The 19,740-nt window shown below is 36.0% G+C and overlaps 1 protein-coding gene across 3 annotated transcripts; it reads right to left on the bottom strand.

Moving 5' to 3' along the window:
- Positions 1–1,243: 1,243 nt before the first annotated feature.
- On the bottom strand, positions 1,244–15,832 carry LOC121409085. Of its 3 annotated transcripts, XM_041600898.1 has the most exons (6): positions 15,399–15,832; positions 11,511–11,887; positions 7,711–9,740; positions 7,036–7,121; positions 6,270–6,367; positions 1,244–3,558 (listed from the first exon to the last, which is right to left on the bottom strand). In XM_041600898.1, the coding sequence occupies exons 1-3, from the start codon at positions 15,788–15,790 to the stop codon at positions 8,734–8,736; spliced, it is 1,776 nt and encodes a 591-aa protein (XP_041456832.1). In that variant the 5' UTR covers positions 15,791–15,832; the 3' UTR covers positions 1,244–3,558; positions 6,270–6,367; positions 7,036–7,121; positions 7,711–8,733. The 3 variants fall into 3 exon arrangements, with proteins under 3 accessions (XP_041456832.1, XP_041456831.1, XP_041456833.1); XM_041600897.1 differs by having other exon boundaries at positions 1,244–6,367; XM_041600899.1 differs by having other exon boundaries at positions 1,244–6,367; positions 11,511–11,885; positions 15,403–15,832.
- Between the last annotated feature and the right edge of the window lie 3,908 nt (positions 15,833–19,740).

Raw genomic sequence — 19,740 nt, 5'->3', positions numbered from 1 at the left:
TGTCTTATAAGTATCATATGCACCCTTTCTCCCTTCATTCATCGATGCCATATTTTCATCCATTTTAGAAAAATGGCAGAAAATGATAATAGCTTAAAGAAAGTCATATAAAGCGGCAAGTCGCCTATATGCCTAGGGATGAATAGAAAGAATTGGCATTAAGGTAGTATGGATGGAATGATAGATTTGCGTGCTCGTATAATTCATTTCGGCCTCACGAGAGTATCTCGTGTGTGTAAGGATAAAGCTAAGATGTTTTTAAAACTTCCGTCTTTATAGGACTTTGCCCTTAAAACAACACAACAAAAAACAGCTTTCAGCAGCCGAGGCAGGGAAAACGTGGATATGATTTTTTTTTGTCCGTCACGCCTCGCCTATATTGGCGAAAGCTGCATGGACCCAAAAAAGAGTATTCGTAAGAGCCCCCCCCCCCCCGGCGCGCCACCGAGTGACGCCGTTGCATGAAATAAGGTCTAATCCAACATGCTAATTCGATTATAGGGCCTGCACCAGCGGCCTACTGTATTGTAGAATTACCCCCCCCCCCATTATTCTCTTCCCAAACTTCATATTTCTCTTCTTTTTTTCCCCCAATATTTTTTTAATGTTTTATATCTTTCTTTATGTCTATTCTATTTTCATATATTTTTATTATTATCATCATCATCATCATCACCATTAATATTATTATCATTATGATTATTAAGATTATAATCATTATTACCATTATCATTAGTATTATTGTTGCCGATGGTATTACCATTATAGCCCTCTGCAAATGGGGGTGAACAGGAATTTAATATGAAATGGGGTCTTTAAGAAATGAAGGGCTCAGGACAGGGGAGAAAATATTGGTCAATTAAATAATGAAAATATGATTGGGAACTGCTTGAAAGACGAGAAGGGGGTTGGAGGGGGGCTTGAGGGCTGCACATACGAGTGCCCCCCCCCCCAGATTTGAAGATTAACCCTAAATACTCCTTCTAGATGAACCCTTTCTCTCTTTCTTTCTGTCATTACAAATACCACCATTTCTTCATTTGAACTAGTCTACAAGCCATTTCACAACATACTTGATCATATACTTTCACCCACTCAATCATTACCCCAAAATATTGCTTTATCATGTAAACTATTAAAGGGAGCTTCTAGTGCTTTTAAATACTGATCCTGTTAGTCGAGTACAGACACATAAGATATTGCTTGTAATAAAAAAAAAGAAGAATGTAACACAGACTTGTCCATGTAAGACAAAGATATATTTAATATCAAATCTAAATAGCCTTTTATAAAGTGGTATGTATAATGTTGCATCTGTTAACTTCCAAACATGACAAAAACAGAACGGGAGTGAACTTTGATTGTCCAAAAAATCTGTCTTTATGCCATAATACATCTTTGAATTACTATACGATTTGAGTTTAAAACAAATTCAATTCTGCATATTTCCTTTAAAAATATGAAGGGTTTGATACATCATGCTTTCAACCTTTAATCACGTATTAATGAAATAAACTAGCAAATCTGAATCATCACAAATGAAATATAATACGATTACAAATCAGGGGTAGAAATCAGAACATTATCATTTCTCAATATGGTGTTACAAGTTGATACTGAACCAAACTTCAAAAAACAAACTTTGGGTTTTAATAATGATACAAAATCAACTGGTGTTTGTTTCATCCCAACACTAAAATAATCATTTAAAATCATAATTGGAATCACCCACTTCGTAAGTGTTAATACCCATAATGTGGTATTAACCAAAGAATAAGTGAAAGAGATTGAAATGGTAACAATTACATCATCATCCATCTTGTAGCAATAAAACAGAATTTATGTATAATAACAATTGCATGAACTACAGTTGTACACACCTGGCATGGTTGCAATAATACTCTAATAAAATACTGGTTAAAATCATATTGCAACTGATTGCATTATGCCATTTATCTGCATGGATGAAATTTCAACTTATCTCTACAATCTGGAATTCATAATGGCAACAATGGAATTTGTGTTTGGTTTTCGAGTTGCATTTATATATTTACAAGTTCTACAAGAAGTGATCCATCAAAGCATATGAATTCAATTGTGGCATATAAACAGGACTATTTCTAAGCAACTGCCCCATCCCTAAAAAAATCTGAAATAGCCAAGTTCTGTTAGGTATAAAGTATCAAATATCTTTGTTAAACAAGTTTTCATCAAACCTTCATCACCATTCTCTTATTTTTTTTCTCTCTCCTTTTATTAAAACTAACATGTAGCTGGAGTCCCAGCAATACATTCTTATACAGAGTATTCATTTGTCTTACATACATGAACATGTAGATTACAAAATGCTTCAAAGCATTTTATGTATTAGTTGAAATCCCTATAAGATCTTTTATGCCACATATATGGAGGGCTGAGGACACATTTAGATACCTCTTAATATTGATATGTTTAAAGCACAAAAACACACCAATAGAACAATAATAGTTATCCAAAATGCAGCATAATTACACTGGCTTTAGCAAGGAAGCTACTATGCACACTAACTTTTAAGGAATAAATTTCTAACAGGTACTCATTTATCTCAATCAGGTTGAAGGCAGCATAATACCATGGATAAATAGGCCTAAAATTACAAATTTATATTTCCAATGGCTTACACATGTATTGGCAGTATTTCACTATTACTTCACTTTGAGTAGAACTTTCATGTATGAATATTATTCCATGAGCACAGAAAGAGACATCTGTAATATTACACAGAATGGTAAAAAAAAATAGTTATATCTACTCTTAAGATCAAATTAAAGAGCATTAGAAGGGTTAAGTTTTCTTTCCCCTTTTTAACCTTTTAAGGCCCTGTTACCTTTATACATACAAGCCTTACTTGTAACTTTAATATAGGTGACTATTATTGCTACCTGCAGGTCGCCAGCTCACAGGTTGCCCACTCAAAGTTTGCTTGCGGTTGAATTACAAGTGACTACCCATAAATCATCCAAAGGCCTGCACAGAACAATGTGGCACAGGGCCTTAATACTCCTGGTGGGTGTTTTATAACACGGTGCTAATATGGAGGCTAAACGCAGTAGAAAAGAACTAAGCTACAACGAGAGATAAGAGTCATCCCCTTGGTTCTTGGATTTTTTCTCACGCTTTGAAACACATTTCAAAGAATGGCTGGGAAATATTCTCAGTAAACAAATCGGTGATCTAACGACGAAATTCAGCTGCCAAGAGGAAAAGATAAAAGTATGGACTTTGACCTGTGTAATGTGAAGGATGAAGTGAAATGGCTCAGAGAAGAAAACTAGAGCCTTGTTGATAAACTAGATGACTTAGAGAATAGAAGTAGAAGGTGCAATTTTGTGATCTTTGGGTTGTCAGAAGTAGAGAAGGAAGATTGCCATAAGATTGTGGTCGATTTCATCCGCTATGCTGATGCTGCTAATGATGACATAGCACAAATAGAAAGGGTCCATAGGATACCAACTCGCCCCGTTTCCCATCCAGGACAACCATGACAACTGAGGATACATGTGGCTTTTGCTACGTTTGCTGCAAAGGAAAGGATCAGGAAAAAATGTATTCAGAAGCTGGAGCAGTCCAAGTATCAGCAAAACATCCAGGAAGTATGTGTCTTTGTCGCAGAAGACTTATCTTGGTGCGTTCAGCAACTACTGAAAAAGAAACAACCCAAGTTTCTAAAGCTGAAAGAAGAGAAGAAAAAAATGTTTTTCTCATACCCGGACAAGCTTTGTTATAGAGACACTTCAGGAAAGGTCATTGTGGTAAAATAAAAAGTATATTGATTTGCAAGAAGGAACAAGAATTAACCAAAAACCTACATGACAATGAGAAACATTCTGAAGAGATTACATCAAGTTCAAATGAGGACATAGCCATGGAGAACTAAAAACTAATATAATTCTTACATGAAGACTAAGTAAACAAGTAAGCTAAAAAACTTAGAACTAATTATGTTTTTTTTTAAGTGTTTCATATGCAGTACAATACTTGTATAATTTCAGGTATGCTGCCATTTGGCATTAAGAGGAGTGTTGATGTTAATTATGTGTTTTATTATCCAAGAGAGGATTCACCCATTCATTATGATTATTGTATCAAAGCAACTGGATTAATCGGGTGCACCCACTTGGGCAGATGCCCTTTTGCTTCTTATTAATGGCATGATTTAATCTCAGATATATACCACATTATGGTATGTATGGTAGCCAATCCTGTCATGGATCATAAAAAACAAATAGATCAATAGAAATTTGTTACATGTAAAAGACAAAGTATCATTATTGTAAATAAGTCTTCTTTTACATTGCTAGTAATACATGTATATGTGTATGCATTTGTTGCAGTGTTGGTTATTTATTTGTTACAGTGTACCTGACAGTGTATGAGAGGATTTTTCAACCCTTTTTATTTATGAAATATCCCTACATTGGGGATTTTGCTATTCTACCCCTTTTTATGGTATGCCATATCCCTACATTGTGGATTTGATTATATTGTTCTTGTTTAGTTTTTATTAGGGGGTCATAAAAACAAACTGATCAATGGAAATGTGTTACATGTATCTAAGACAAAGTATATTGTAACTGTAACATAAATGGTATGCATTGGATATGTTACAGTGTTGTTTAAATGTTGATTTATTTGTTACCTTGCAGTGTATACATGTATATGAGAGGATTGTCTACCCCTTTTTATGGCATGCCATATCCCTACATTGTGGATTTTGGTAATGTTATTTGGGTTTTTTAAGGGAGGGAAGGAACAAGAAGAATGTTCAAAATTTATTAACATTTATCATTTAACTTTATTATTCTGTTTTGTGAGTAGGGTCCATTAATTCATCACTTTTACACCAATTTAATATCTAATTCTTTTAATTCATGTTTCAAACTGTAGCAAAACAAATGGTTCACTGTTCATTAACATTTTGGCTTGTTTCATGGTTTGCGTTTGTTTTTTGCTTTTTTGGCTTGGGCTGATTTTTTAATTTGAAGCCATGAGCTGTGATATCTTGTGCTCTTGTTTGTTTTAGCTTTGCAATTTTTGTTTTTCTCTTTTTGCTTTTTTTGTTTTCTTCTAATCATGTCAATTTTTCTTTCTACCACAGTATACGATCTCATGCAGCTTCAAAATGATATTATACCCCAAACAAATGTTTATTTGTACGTTGACAAAGTATTTCTGTCTTTTTTTAATGATTATTTTTTGGGGGTTTTGCTTTTTAAGTGGTATCTTATGCTGCAGTATTTATGTTTTGGTGTTTTATATGTTTTATTATTATTCTTATCATTGTTATTTATTTTTATTTTTGCTGCTTATTTTTTCTCTTGTTACATGTATATTGATCCGATGATTATAAACCTTTGAAAATCAATAAAACATATAAAAAAAACAACAGGTGATCCTTTCTGGTGGCAAATGGTATTGGCGATGGTTTAGCACGCAAGAAAAGAACACCATTCGTTCTTAAAGTTGCTCTTAACTTACTAACAGCTTCATGAAACGGCCTCCTGGGGGTATAATGGCCCCACTTAAACATTTTTCACAACAAATCTGTGTAAGGAACATACCAAGTATTTTTTCCAAGTTATGCGCAGCTTTTGAGACCAAATTAACAACACCCATTTATGCAGTAAAGAAATTACACAACATAATTTAAGTGCATGTCAGATGCAAACTTCCTCAAAAAATGTGTTTTCAGCTCAAATTCATAAATGAGTAATTATTTTTATTTATTGACAAAAGGTTATTTAATTTGATGCTATTTCTGACTGCAATAATGTTTGACAAATTGTGTAGGAACAATATAAATAATAAGGTAAAAAACAAGAAATACTAAAGGAATATTTATAAAATAAAAAATTATTTTTTTCTCTCCTGAAAGCTGATTATCGGTACATGTTTTAAAGTCAATTACTTCTTGTGCAACGTTTTGACAACTTTGATGTGCCGGTGTACAGGTGAACATTATTTTCCATTCCTCCCCGTTTCACATAATGCTGTTATGATATAACTTTGTACTTCTTGGCCCTACGAAATTGTGTACAGTTTACAAATACTGGGAGTTTAAACCACGAGTGAGGAGAAAATTTGAACCAGAATAGCAATTAAGTGCGTGCACAAGTTTGTGCTTGTGCTCATCAAAATGTGTATATTCTATGGGCAAGTTTAAAGGTTTAAGTCAAATCTTGGTGAATTCAGGCCAGCACAAACCACTTCTGGCTCTTCAGTGATCTTACAGAATATCGATTTCCACGTCCGTCATCTCCATTGCACAGTAGATCACCCCGTTTCAGAATCTTGGCTTGCCTCTATCATAACTGTAGGAGCACTCAGCCTGTGTTTAACAAATGAAAACAAGAACAAACAAGTTTTTAGATTACACAAAAACAAGTATAAGAGTGAACAGGCTCATCAGATGGACAGGCCAATTTTCCTGATAAAGAAATGCCTAATTTTCAATATGTAACAACGTTCATTTACCCTCAACAATAAGCCATTCACATATTTCATTAATAAAACACAGTTAAAGGAGCAGGATTGAATATAATTTTTCCTGATAAAGAAATGCCTAATTTTCAATATGTAACAATGTTCATTTACCCTTAAGATTAAGCCATTCACATATTTTATTAATAAAACACAGTTAAAGGAGCAGGATTAAATATAACGTATAATCCTCATACATGTACTTCATTCTCTATTTGATTCAGATCAGGGGTTGAGATCATTTAATACATGTCACTCCACACTATTTAACATTATCTAAATGATAGAATATAGTGCTGAGTTTTCATAATAATGTATGAAATTCAAATAAGAAAAGCATAAGAATTGATAACATAACATAAGCTTCATTATTCAGCAAACATAGTTCCTTCCAATCACTTAAATTCATAATCAAATTTAGGTAAAATTTAACAGCATTTATATGAATTTCATTCATAGGTTTCTCGAAACTCTGACAATCAAGAATGAGGATATTAATTTTCTCTCTGTACTTACAACTAAAGAGCACTGGACAGTTTGATGTTCCTTCTTAGCCTTTCTTAAAACCTCTCCAGCATTTGCAGTTGTCTTGCCAAAACTTCCTGGAACGTGAACAAAATTGGCTCTCCATAATATGCAAATATGTTTCTTACAATACTCATTACTTAAAAGGGCAAGTGGGCTCTACATTGTACGAACAACATACTTTGTAAAGTCTTTTGTCTATAACTTTACAAAATTGTTTAAACACATAATAATCTTCTCACAATGGATTTTAAAATGTAAAAATATTTCTTTTAAAATGATAATTACAGTAACTGATAACTAACTTAAAACATAACTGACGACAGTAGGCATGACTTTATGTACATGACGTATAATGCAAAGACAATGTTTATACACCACACAGTGTGGTGCATACTAAAGGAATTGGTGATTTGTGCATTAGTGCTTTTGCTACTTTGGGAAGAGCATTAGTGTATAATTTGTGCATTAATACTGAATGTCATATTGCCAGTACACTACCGTTCAACTGTTCAAACTAAACGAGAAAAATTACAGAAAAGGTTTCCATAGTATAAAACTATAAAATATAAAACTACTCATTTAAAATATGTTGCAACTTGCAGCCCTACTGCTATGGAAAAACTAGTATGTGTGCCTGCAAGCTTGAATATTTAGGCTACTTACCTCTTTTCAAAGTTGTGCACTGAGAGACCATGAGCTGCTGAGTAAGGCCTACATCATGATGGGAGAAGTCTTGTAACATGAATAATGATGGACACCTTCAAGTAGACATGAATCCAACCATGTTAGGGCTTGCAGATTGTTTGTAGACATCCAATAAGTGTTTGTTGTAATCTATGACATGGTCTGTAATTCAAACCATAGTGGTACATGCCGTTGAGTTGTAGTCGTGGTCATTGCTATAGTCATGAAGGCAGTTGTTTATAGATTAAAAAAGTCTGGTGGGAATGGATGGGTTGCTTTATGGAAGGAAGGGATGGCTGTTGGCTTCAATCGAGGAGATAGCTTCCGAATTTTCATCCTATACATCATAACCTGTGTTTCATCATATTGACTACGATCAAAGTGTCCACTGCAGATGTGCACTACAGATCGTCCATCTGGATCAAAGTTAGAGGCTTTGAGGAAATTCATCCATTCTCTTCTAACCGATCCTTTTTGTTTGGGTAACTCGTGCATACTATATCCATCATAATATGTCTTGCTACATCCACCAACTGAACATTTAAATCCTCCCCCTGCATACCTGGTCTTCTTCTTTGGGCTAGCACCTGAAAACTCCAACATTGTATCACATGGATTGGGCACGGAACATGTCGGCCATTTGTTATCTGAGAAGATATGATTAGAAGAGAGTATACATGTATGAGCAGAAAATCACTCCCAGTGAATGGGGAAAGTATTTATTATAAAGTGGTCTGGAATGAAAGGTGTCTCCTCACAAATCCCTTTAAAATTCTGAGTAAACTATCATTCTGGAACACAAGTCAATAGTAAACTCGTTTCATGACCTATATTTGGAACACTGCATGCCTCTTCTGGTTCACTGATTTCCAACAGTAAGCTGAACAATATTCATTAGGTTTCCATGTTTAGCAGGAATGTTGCCACAAAAATATTATAAATAGCCAAGAGCGTTACAACATTGTCAAATTTATGTACATGGCTTTGTGTATATTTCTGGTCCTATTGTCCATGATCAGATGGTTCCTGTGGTAGACCAAGGCCAATCACTATAGCGTTTGAGATCAATTGACTCATTATTTTCTGGTTACTACATGTAGATTGGCCATGACGTTCATTATTTGTTTCGGATGGATGCCCTGAATTGGTCGCTTGTTCCTTTGATGTTAAGCTGATATCATAGGGGGTATTTGTCTTTACTCTGAAGCTGTAATTCGTGTAGTCAGCAGAACATCCTGCTTCACTGCTGATTGTCTTTGTCATACTTCGAAGTGTGTGGATTCCCTGACGAACGCCGTCATACCATGGCCCATGACTTCGTGCAAATTTCTTTGGTTTTTGCCATAAAAATGGTAAATCTTGATTCAGTTTAGACTGCAATTTCAGGAATGATTGAACGGGACACCTACTGCTCCCACGAATTTCATACATACGTTTCTGGAAAGTTGACTCGTCACTAAATGTAGCTTTGTTAACCATGCGTAAATATCGGTGACCATTTTCTCTACACAGAACAAAGTGACGAGCCTTCATATCATGTAGATTCTCTTCCCCTCTGTACACAAAGTGGGTCATGATGTCAACAAAGACTTTTCGCTGTAATCCACGTGGGGTGTCCAAGTCAAGACTGTCCAGAATTTTAGTCATGTCGGATTCACTGACAGGTTTATGACGCATCACACTGGCTTTGCCCTCCTTTCTCAGCTTTTGTAGAACAGCTCTGTACACTTGTCTAGAATTTAGAAACTGGGAACCCCTGATAATGTCTATGCCTCGCAAATCATGGAAATATTTATGCAACCCATAACGCAAAGCCTGCATTGACTTATTACTGTATGACCCACCACTTTGTCTTTTGACACCAGCATAGAATTTACCCAATAGTTGGTCTAATATTGTCAAGTCAATGTCTGATAATTCTCCAATAGCATGGTCTCCTGCCGAACAGAATTCTTGGAATACTTTAAAGCTGAACTTGAGCTGTCTCTGTGTACTGTCATTTTTAACGTCTTGAAGATAAAATTAAAATACACAAAGAAAAAAGTATAAGAAATTCTCAAATAGTGTTATAAGAGCTATATTCAACCCCAAACATATTACAATAAGTTGGTATCATGTCCATCAAGCTGGCATCATGTCTATTATTCTAAAAAAAGAATCACAAGAACAGTACTAGCAAGGCTATCTTACAAAGTTGAAAACATGAGCTCAGGAATTTAAAGTAATGTAAATGGATTACAAGCATATCATGAATGCCAAGCCCAGCCCACTTTTCAGTGCAACTTGATTATATTTTGGAAAACATGTTGGCAATATAGCATAGCAAAGTTACTGCTATCAAGAACTAGGGATGCATTTTTATGAAATTTAAAGTAATATCTATTCCTTTTCAAAGCGAATTCATCACAGGCTTGATATAAAGCAAATTTGACATAGGCCTACTATTAGTAATATTTTTCAAGTTTTAACACCATATGACCCTATGAGAGACAATGGTGTGCGGAAATTTTTATTTAGTGTGATTTGTGTATCCTCCACCCCCCCCCCCCCACCCCTTTCGGCCCTTTTTTAGGTTTAAGTGTTAAAAAAATGTATTCTAATGACAATTCTTAATTTCACTTGTTGATCAACCATGAGAAGTGTGGTGGGCCTATTATACATCAGGAGATTGCAGCAATAGACCAGTTCGTAGTACACCAAAAACTTCGGTCTCTGTTACGTTGGTTGTTCAGCTGAACTCCGTTGGCTTCACTCACCAAATACAGAGACCGAAGTTCTAGCGCAATCTGTACAGGGGACTCAATGGCTATATGTTTATGTACTTAAGATCGGATAAAACGGGGAAGTTTTTTGTTCCTTTTAACTTGATTTTTATCCGTTTTTTGGCAATTAATGCCAAGAGGGAATATTAATTTGCATTTTGGTCGCGTTAATTTTCAAAATTTGTATTTAAAGACAAAAATTGAAGAGCCTGACGGGGGGATTTTGCATTGCAATTCCCCTATGGTGGCTGCACGATAGTGAGCCGTCTGTGTACGAGGAGAAATAAAAAATGTTAAAAAACTCCTCAAAACAGACGGCTGCCAGCTGTCTGGTTCGTAGTTACCTCATGGACAATTTTGGTCAAATGACCTTTCGTTTCTTTCATTATGATAGGCAGATTTCAAAGCAAGATAATATTACGTAAGCTTGCCTTACATAGCAGGATGAAGAAATTGAATAGACCAGGTGACTAAAATAGCACACCAATGAACACTTTATGAAGGTATTTGTTGCATTCCTACTCTGATTGCATTTAGCATGTTGCAAAATATACTTGGCAAACTGAAATACCAGTCGTTCGTGGACGCAATGTTGTTTTTGTGAATGCAAATGAAAACCCTGATTCAAAAGAATATATGAATAATCAAGACATCAAAGTTGGTGCTTATCTCATTAGATTTTAAACCACCATGTCACTTTAGTACAAATGACCTTCCTCTGATCATGAGTAGAATATTTTGATCATGCGCAGAAAGGAACTACGAACTGGCTTATTCAAAACATTTACCTTTGACCATAAACAGGTAGAACACCCCTGACAGCATCACTTGCATTAATATGCAATAACTTTGTTGCCTTATATTCCCTTTAAAAATCATTTCCTGGAAAATCCATTATTATCATTATTATATAATAACTTAAATTGCTGATAATCTTCACATCATTAAAAATGCTAGCATTTTAAAAGTTGGCATGACATATAAATAGCTACAAAATATTGATATACATGTCCATACCTCTTTCCGAGGAATGCTTATTCTTGTCTTCTCCATCATCTTCAATATCCTCATCATCGTCATCATCATCTTGCAACCGAGTAGCTTGATTCTCCTGATAGCCATCATCCATGACTTCTTCCTTTAATTTTATCTGCACATCATATACACACCCTCCTTCAATTTCATTTTCCTCTATCCAATCATCTTTACCAGCTTGGGTTTTAGCGACATCGGTGTCACCAACAGATGTCTCTTTCGGCATTGCCACTTTAGAGCTTTGCAAGTCCTCTTGTTTTATATGGACAGTGTCAGTGTTTCCTTTGGATGGCTGGTTTCCAAGTATCCCATTAGTTGCATCATTTTCCCCGCTGTCTCCAGGAGAAATTGGAAGATCTACATGTAGAAAGTTTTACAAAGGAATAAAAACAGGTAAAATTGCCAGCTGTCAGCATACTAAATATAATGAGATATTGGAAAAAAGTTATCAATTATGGCTATAAACGTAGTCGTAAATCATTATACCCATGTCCCATCAATTGTCATCTTGCAAATCTCCTTTTCTATGCTCAGAGTCAAAACATGTATACCCCAAAACATGGAGTTGAACCTTGACTGCAAGCCAAACCAGCAAAAACCCTTTCAATATATACATCTATTATTACTATGAGAATATGAGATGATATTAATAGAGATTAACTTGACAAAATCTACAACCAGTATTTGATCTGATCAGAAAACTTAAACACCCAGACAGAAGCTAAAAGTGATATTGACAAATGGAAACTCTCTAAAGCCAAAGTTTCATACATGCATCGCGTAACGTTGGGGAAGAACAATAGTAAACAAGATGGCGGCATAAACATCCGGCAAGTCTCTTCTGTCTTTTCATTAAAATACATTTTTCTCATTTTTTTTTATAAATTCTTTTTTGATAAAATCAATACCATAGAAATGTCAGAAATGAAGTTGTATTCCATCTACATGATTTAGGGCTAGATCTTTTAAAAGATAAGTATTAGTCTCTGGGGCGAAAGTTTCAGGTTTTTGGGCGGTGCGTGCAGATGAATGGGTAAACCAAAAGCTGTATATTAGGTTGTTCTGCTGAACAGCGTTGGCTCCACTCACCAATTATAGTAAAATGTCTGACATTGTTAAATAAAACCCCAGAAACGACGGTTATTCCTGTCTTATGAATGGGAAGCAATTCCTGGCTTCGTGGAGAGTAAGCATACCTTGTCGTTAGTAAATGATTTTTACTCTCTAGTTTCTAGAAGCCTCCTTGCTACCCTCATTCCCGCGGGTGCTGCCACTCCCGTTTCCCCTCCTCTTCGGGTAGGGACTGTAAATAATTTCATCGTCTCATCTGATGTAGATCGAGATCTAAATAATCTGACTTCAACTTCACTTTGTCAAAGTTCTCTGGCAGTGGCACTCTGCACCGTCTGCGGCCTATCTTTTTCAACTTTGACTCAAGTCCACTCATTCTATGAACAAGGTTATGATATACATGTAACCTTGTTCTCTGTTACTCCCCCCTGTGTCGTAAAATAAGGTTGGCAATGTTTGGCTATTTTCTCTTTTTCTTTGGGATAAATGCTTGATTTTTTGACACTGTCAGAATCCATTACAGCTATTCATCATAAGTAATTTTCTTTAAAATTTTTCTTAATTAAAAATAGAGATTGAAAAACTACAATTGTCTTGCCATATTACTTTCCACCAATAGAGGGCGTAGATAAAAATATGCCCAAAATTCAAGTTTTTGAGCACTCTGGTGAATACAAAAATTCCCCCCCCCCAAGTTACTAATGAAAAATAAATTGCTACCGTACTGCATACTGTATGGAAATTAGTAATTTTGGTCAAAAAAGGATATTTTAATGATTTTTTAAAATGTGTGCTACACAGCATTGGCATACCACACTCCTACCTGTAAGGTTAGATTCCCCACAGGCAGGATGGTAATGAACCCTTGGGTGGTGACTCAAGTCAAACTCAAAGATAAATCTAAAATTTCTTAGTAGACATTAATTACTTACAGTACTTACTGGTACACTCATTATTAGAGGCATAGGACAGAAGACTACATGTACATGTAAGAGTAAAGTTAAAGGACAAGCCCACCTCAACAAATAGTTAATTTGAATAAAAAGAGAAAAATCCAACAAAATAATGCTGAAAATTTCATCAAAATTGGATGTAAAATGAGACAGTTATGACATTTTACAGTTTCGCTTAATTTCACAAAACAGTTATATGCACATCTCGGTCGGTATGCAAATGAGGAACTGATGACATCATCCACTCACTATTTATTTTGTATTTTGTTCTAATTTTCTCCTTATTGTCAAGTGAATCAATGATTAATTCCTCCCTGATCATGTGGAATCAGCATTGTTTAAGAATATAGTTCAGTCAGCTTGGTCCTTATTTTCAAATCTGCAAAAAATGAAATATTGTATCACTATAATTCAAACAATAAAAAACAAAAAATGTGTGATGGACATCATTGACTAATTTGCATGACACTGAGTCGTGCATATCTGTTTTGTGAAAAATAAGCGAAACTTTAAAATGTCATAACTTTATTTTATATCCAATTTTGATGAAATTTTTAAAGTTATTCTTGTTGGATTTTTTATTCAAATCAACTTTTTTGCTGGGTTGGACTTGTCCTTTAAATTAAAGTAACCTGGGGCAGTATTCTGAATATTGTCTTTTCTCCATATTTTATCTTACACATGTGTCTCAGAGATAGGACAAAATCGGTATTCCAGAGATGCCAAGTTCAAAAAAATGTTATGCGTGAGATTTTAATGACTCGACGTCTCTGTGCGCGCGCGGCCAGTACTTACACTCGTACGTTGCGAAAAGGCGCGCGCATGAGATATGGGCTTCAAAATCATGAGATACACGCACGCGATTCATCGTATCACGTATAGCTGTGCGCTGACTGCACTCTCGATTCCTCTCGCGTGCCGGGCTAGACGCGAAGGCGGTTGGCCAGTCGTATAATCTGGCGAATAATGCTACTTTTTCTCTTTTTTTCTGTCGGGTCCCGATGCGTGAGAAAAATGGGTGCCATGCGTGAGACGGACCCTGAATGCGTGAGTCTCACGCACAACGCGTGAGACTTGGTTGCTCTGGTATTCTGGTGGATGTCATTACTTTTGTCACAAAAATTCTCATAAATTTTGGTCTCGTCTCTTTAGCGCGCAGCAAAAATACGCAGCTTTAAATGCTCGTAATCCTTTTATACAAGCAAAAGATATGACAAAAGTTATGACTGGGGTAGCAGTCATAAATTTTGTCATATCTTTTAGTACCAAATATCCGATACCCTGCCGACTGAATGTCAAGCAAATAATTATATTATTTAGATTAGATTCATTCATCTTCCATGACAATTTTCTAAATTTTTTCACAATGTTTCATGCTACATTCCTACAATTAGTTAGGCCCTACATATTTATTCCTCCTTTTTTCTGTTTTCCTTACTTTTCTACTTCCCCTCTAAAATCCTTCACAGCTCCCCTAATTAAGCGCATCAATATATGCGTAGTTGCGCGATGCCAGCAACTGTTTGGGGATACGCCCTACCTGCCATGGGGCTTTCCTATTGGCTAGAACTTAATGGCTCCAAATGGGAACTAATGATGATTTTGATTGGTTTGCTTACGAAAAGATGGGTGGGAACTTTGAGAGATATGACAGGGAAAAGACAATGTTCAGAATACCGATTTGAAACAATCATAGCCATAGGCATAGCGGTGTCACATCTCCATGATCTCAGTCTCAGAGAGAAATGACAAAATTAATATGACAAAAGTTATTGTTCCAGAATACTGGTACCGTACCACCCCTGGAATCCAGCTGGATTACTTTTAATTACAAATACAATGCTGTGCACCTTCTCGTAGGAACATAGTTAACTGAGGCAAGGCAGGTTGGCTGGGTCTTGGTGGACTGGGTGGTTTGACTTTCAGTTTGAGACCGAGAGTCTCCCGAGATTCGATGCGTCGACTTCGCACGCAATCACCATCGGCAGAGGTCGCCTCCTCCTCCGGCCCATGCCCGGCACTGATCATGGAGGTAGCTGGAGGGGCGCAGGCGGTGCATGTAGTGCAAGTCGAGTGAAGGTTCAGTAGATGCAATGCAAAAATCTCATTCAAATTTTCACACGATAAAACTCCCAATCTAAATCCAAATTTGTCTCTCTGCTCCACCCACAATTGGTAGGCATTGTGTATGGCAATCGTCGTATCATTGTCTCTTCTTGACCTTGGTATTTCCATCATATGTTTTCTTGTTAAACACCGTAAGGTAAGCCGAAAAACAAAGCAGATACACACGGTACTGTACCGGTACGTACACGTACGTACGTACACCGGGCCGGCCTTTTACCAACGAATTGTTATTTCTGTGCCTTTTACCCGCGGATATCGTCTGGCTCGCGCTCGTATGGATATGGCAAGCCGTATATATTGTGATTTTGTGATATCACGAATTCGAATTACTGATATCACTAATTCGAATTACTGATATCACTAATTCGATTTAGTGATATCACTAATTCGATTTAGTGATATCACCAAATCGAATTAGTGATATCACTAATTCCCATATGTTTTTCACACAAATCCCTTTTTTTGATATCAAGAAATAGAATAGTGGCACTAAATCGAATTAGTGATATCACTAAATGGAATTAGTGATATCACAAATTCGAATTTGTGATATCACTAAATGAATTTGTGATATCAAAAATTCGAATTAGTGATATCACTAATTCGAATTAGTGATATCACTAATTTGATTTAGTGATATCACTAATTCGAATTAGTGATATCACAAAATGACAAAAGAAATTTAGCACTCATGTTGTGAAAGATATCGCTTTGATTTTGAGCTTTACCTCAGTGCTAGAATTCACGTGGTATTTTGAGCTTTACTTTGATTTAGTGCTTTTAGTGCTAGAATTCCCGGGATACGCACTCACACGCTGGCGATCCGTTCCAAGGACCCCCGTTTTCACAAACATTTGTCGTTCCAAAGCCCGTTCCAAGGACTCTCCTTTTTACAATAAGCCCGCTCCAAGGCCCCCGTTTTTTGTCTCGCCCGCGGCACACCCCCACCACTTTTTTGGTCGAGTGCCCCCCCCCCCCCGGGGGCCAGGCCTATGATAAGGAGTGTGATGTGGTTCTTCCTTCCCTCTCCATATTTCTCTCTCTCTTAATTGCTCATGGCCCTGGGAAGCAGGGGTAATGTGTGTATATAGACAGCTGCCCAGCATTCCCTGGTATGTTGAATCGAAGAAATGTATGTTGGAAGTAGTGTTGGAACATTGTTTTTTTTTTTTTGCTTGTCAAATGTCTTGGGACCAAAAATTACCTTCATTTTGTAGTTAAAACATTTCTTTTTGTGCTTGTAAAATAGATTTGTGAGTCTCACTTCAACAGTTTCATTCAAGATTTCTAGCATTATCACACATTCCTGAAGAAAAATGTTTCCAATCATTGTATAAAACTTAATTTTAATTCCTCATCATGACCCCCTTACCGCAATACACATACTTATGGCAAATTCTTTACAAAATATAAACTAGTATTATTATTACAAATGTATCTATGCATGAGCTAGATATTAAACTATATAATCAATGCATTTTTTTTTATTTTCATAGAGGAATCCTAACTGATTCACCAAAAGCATAATTGTAATTCAAGAAAAAAAAAGTTCATGAATTACAAAAGTTGATTATCCTCTATTCCAATCCCACTTTTATTGCACTTACTAAATTAAAGAAGAAGATAGAACAGTAGACCGTTGGGGTTAATTTGTGTCCTTGACAAATATACAATCAAATAGGCCTACACACATCAGCGAAAAACAATTGAAGAGTTGACAATATCTAAGACCAGAAATAGATGACAAAGTAATACAAATGCACACTGTCGCACAGATACAGAATTACAGATGCACAAAAGCAGCAATATAAGGCTCAGACAAAGGAACATGTTGGATGAATAAAAAATTATTTTTTATAAATAATATGAATTATAATAGAGTATCATCTAACATTTCAACTGCCAATTCTCTGTTTTTGCACATTAAAATATCCAAATCAAACATATCAAGCGGCCTCTCTCGACAAATAAATAAAATGGCTCTTTGGGTATTATCTTACAAATTAACAGACTTTACACTAAGCAGTTACAAATATCATATCATAAAATATCAAATGGAAAAAAACACCAGGGGCCCGTTGCAGAAAGAGTTGCAATCAATCGCAACTCTAAAAATCATGCGCAACTTGATTTTCAACCAATCAGCAGCGCGCATTTGTGACTTGCGATTGATTTTTTGGTTTGCGTTTAAACGCAACTCTTTCTGCAACGGGCCCCAGGGGGTGTTTAAAAAAGATTTAAGAATGACTTAGAGTCGCACTTAAATACAGAGTAAGAAAGGTATGAAAGGTGTGACGGCATTGGTCAGACCATGTCATGAGGACGTGCACTACTGCGTATCTATCAATTAGATCGTGCATTGCATATCGTGTACGCGTCGGCATTTAAGTGCAACTAAGTTATACTTAAATCTTTGTGAAACACCCCCCAGATATTTCATTATGATCCAGTACCTGATCAAAAAGAAATTTTCATGTAAAATTGCTAAATTTATCCTGCAAAACAATTGTTCTTTTGATATCCTCCGCATCATAAAAGTGACATTTATTCATAGAAATAATAAACTTTTCTGTATCACTTAAGTTATGAAATTTATAAAAATTTCAAGTTATTTGGTGCAGCTTTCAAACTATACCTGCATTCAAATTCTGTGTTTCCTGACATAGCAATTTAGGCCAAATAAAAGCAAAAACAAAAGGCCCTGTGACATCATTCCATGCAAGCCTTATGAGTGACTTGTGGGTGACTATTTTTTTTGCTACCCACAGGTAGCCTGCATTGACAGTATCTCGCACACATCTCACATGCGGTTACCCGCAGAAACATATTCATAAACTGCAAATTAAGACAATAATTGATCTTTTTACATACAATCCTATGTAATCATAACCATTCAGGCAAATTAAAGCCTATTTTAACAAGTGGAATGCCTCTGGCCGTCTCACCTGCGTCACGCGGTTCAATATAGCTGCAGTGCTGACTTTGATTCAGTGATACATGGTTACTCTTCTGTCCACTTTTTATGAACTAGACCAATAAACTTACAGAGATATGATGGTTATTCAACAAAAAAACCCAACATGGCCAAAATTCATTGACCTTACATGACCTTTGACCTTGATCATGTGACCTGAAACTCAAACAGGATGTTCAGTGATACTTGATTACTCTTATGTACAAGTTTCATGAATCAGATCCATAAACTTTCAAAGTTATGATGGTAATTCAACAGATACACCCAATTCGGCCAAAGTTCATTGACCTTTGACCTTGGTCATGTGACCTGAAACGCGCACAGGATGTTCAGTGATACTTGATTACTCTAATGTCCATGTTTAATGAACTAGACCAATAAACTTTCAAAGTTATGATGGTAATTCAACAGATACCCCCGATTCGGCCAAAGTTCATTGACCCTAAATGACCTTTGACCTTAATCATGAGACCTGAAACTTGCACAAAATGTTCAGTGATGCTTGATTACTATTATGTCCAAGTTTCATGAATCAGATCCATAAACTTTCAAAGTTATGATGGGAATTCAACAGATATCCCCCATTCGGCCAAAGTTCATTGACCCTAAATGACCTTTGACCTTGGTCATGTGATGTGAAACTCATGCAGGATGTTCAGTGATACTTGATTAACCTTATGTCCAAGTTTCATGAACTAGGTCCATATATTTTCTAAGTTATGATGACATTTCAAAAACTTAACCTCAGGTTAAGATTTGATGACGCCGCCGCCGTCGGAAAAGCGGCGCCTATAGTCTCACTTTGCTTCGCAGGTGAGACAAAAACCTACTAATTTGAGTTTTTCTTAAATCAAAATACTCAGCTCGCAAAGCAGTGAATACTGGTATGCAAGAAACGTTAAAAATTGTATGCTTTGTAGCTCATAAAAAATCCAATTGTCAACTCCACTTTCAGTTCTAGTCTAGGTCTTCAACTCTCTATGTACTTTACAATTAATATATTGAAACCAGAATTATGACATCCCATTTTCCTCCCCTTCTCTGAACATAGGGATTGGAGAAATCAAATATTCTTACATGATAGTTA

The sequence above is a fragment of the Lytechinus variegatus genome, chromosome 2 (assembly GCF_018143015.1).
Source record: "Lytechinus variegatus isolate NC3 chromosome 2, Lvar_3.0, whole genome shotgun sequence".
NCBI lineage: Eukaryota > Metazoa > Echinodermata > Echinoidea > Temnopleuroida > Toxopneustidae > Lytechinus > Lytechinus variegatus.
This window is presented reverse-complemented; position numbering and strand designations above follow the sequence as displayed.

What these genes read in the sequence shown, in the direction of transcription:
- LOC121409085 (XM_041600897.1), bottom strand. Translation starts at nt 15,790, where the DNA reads ATGATGGAAATACCAAGGTCAAGAAGAGACAATGATACGACGATTGCC. An exon ending in ATGTTCCTACGAGAAGGTGC is followed by an intron (nt 11,888 to 15,398) that starts ACAGCATTGTAT and finishes CTTTCTACATGT; the next exon opens with AGATCTTCCAATTTCTCCTG. An exon ending in TAAGCATTCCTCGGAAAGAG is followed by an intron (nt 9,741 to 11,510) that starts GTATGGACATGT and finishes TTTATCTTCAAG; the next exon opens with ACGTTAAAAATGACAGTACA.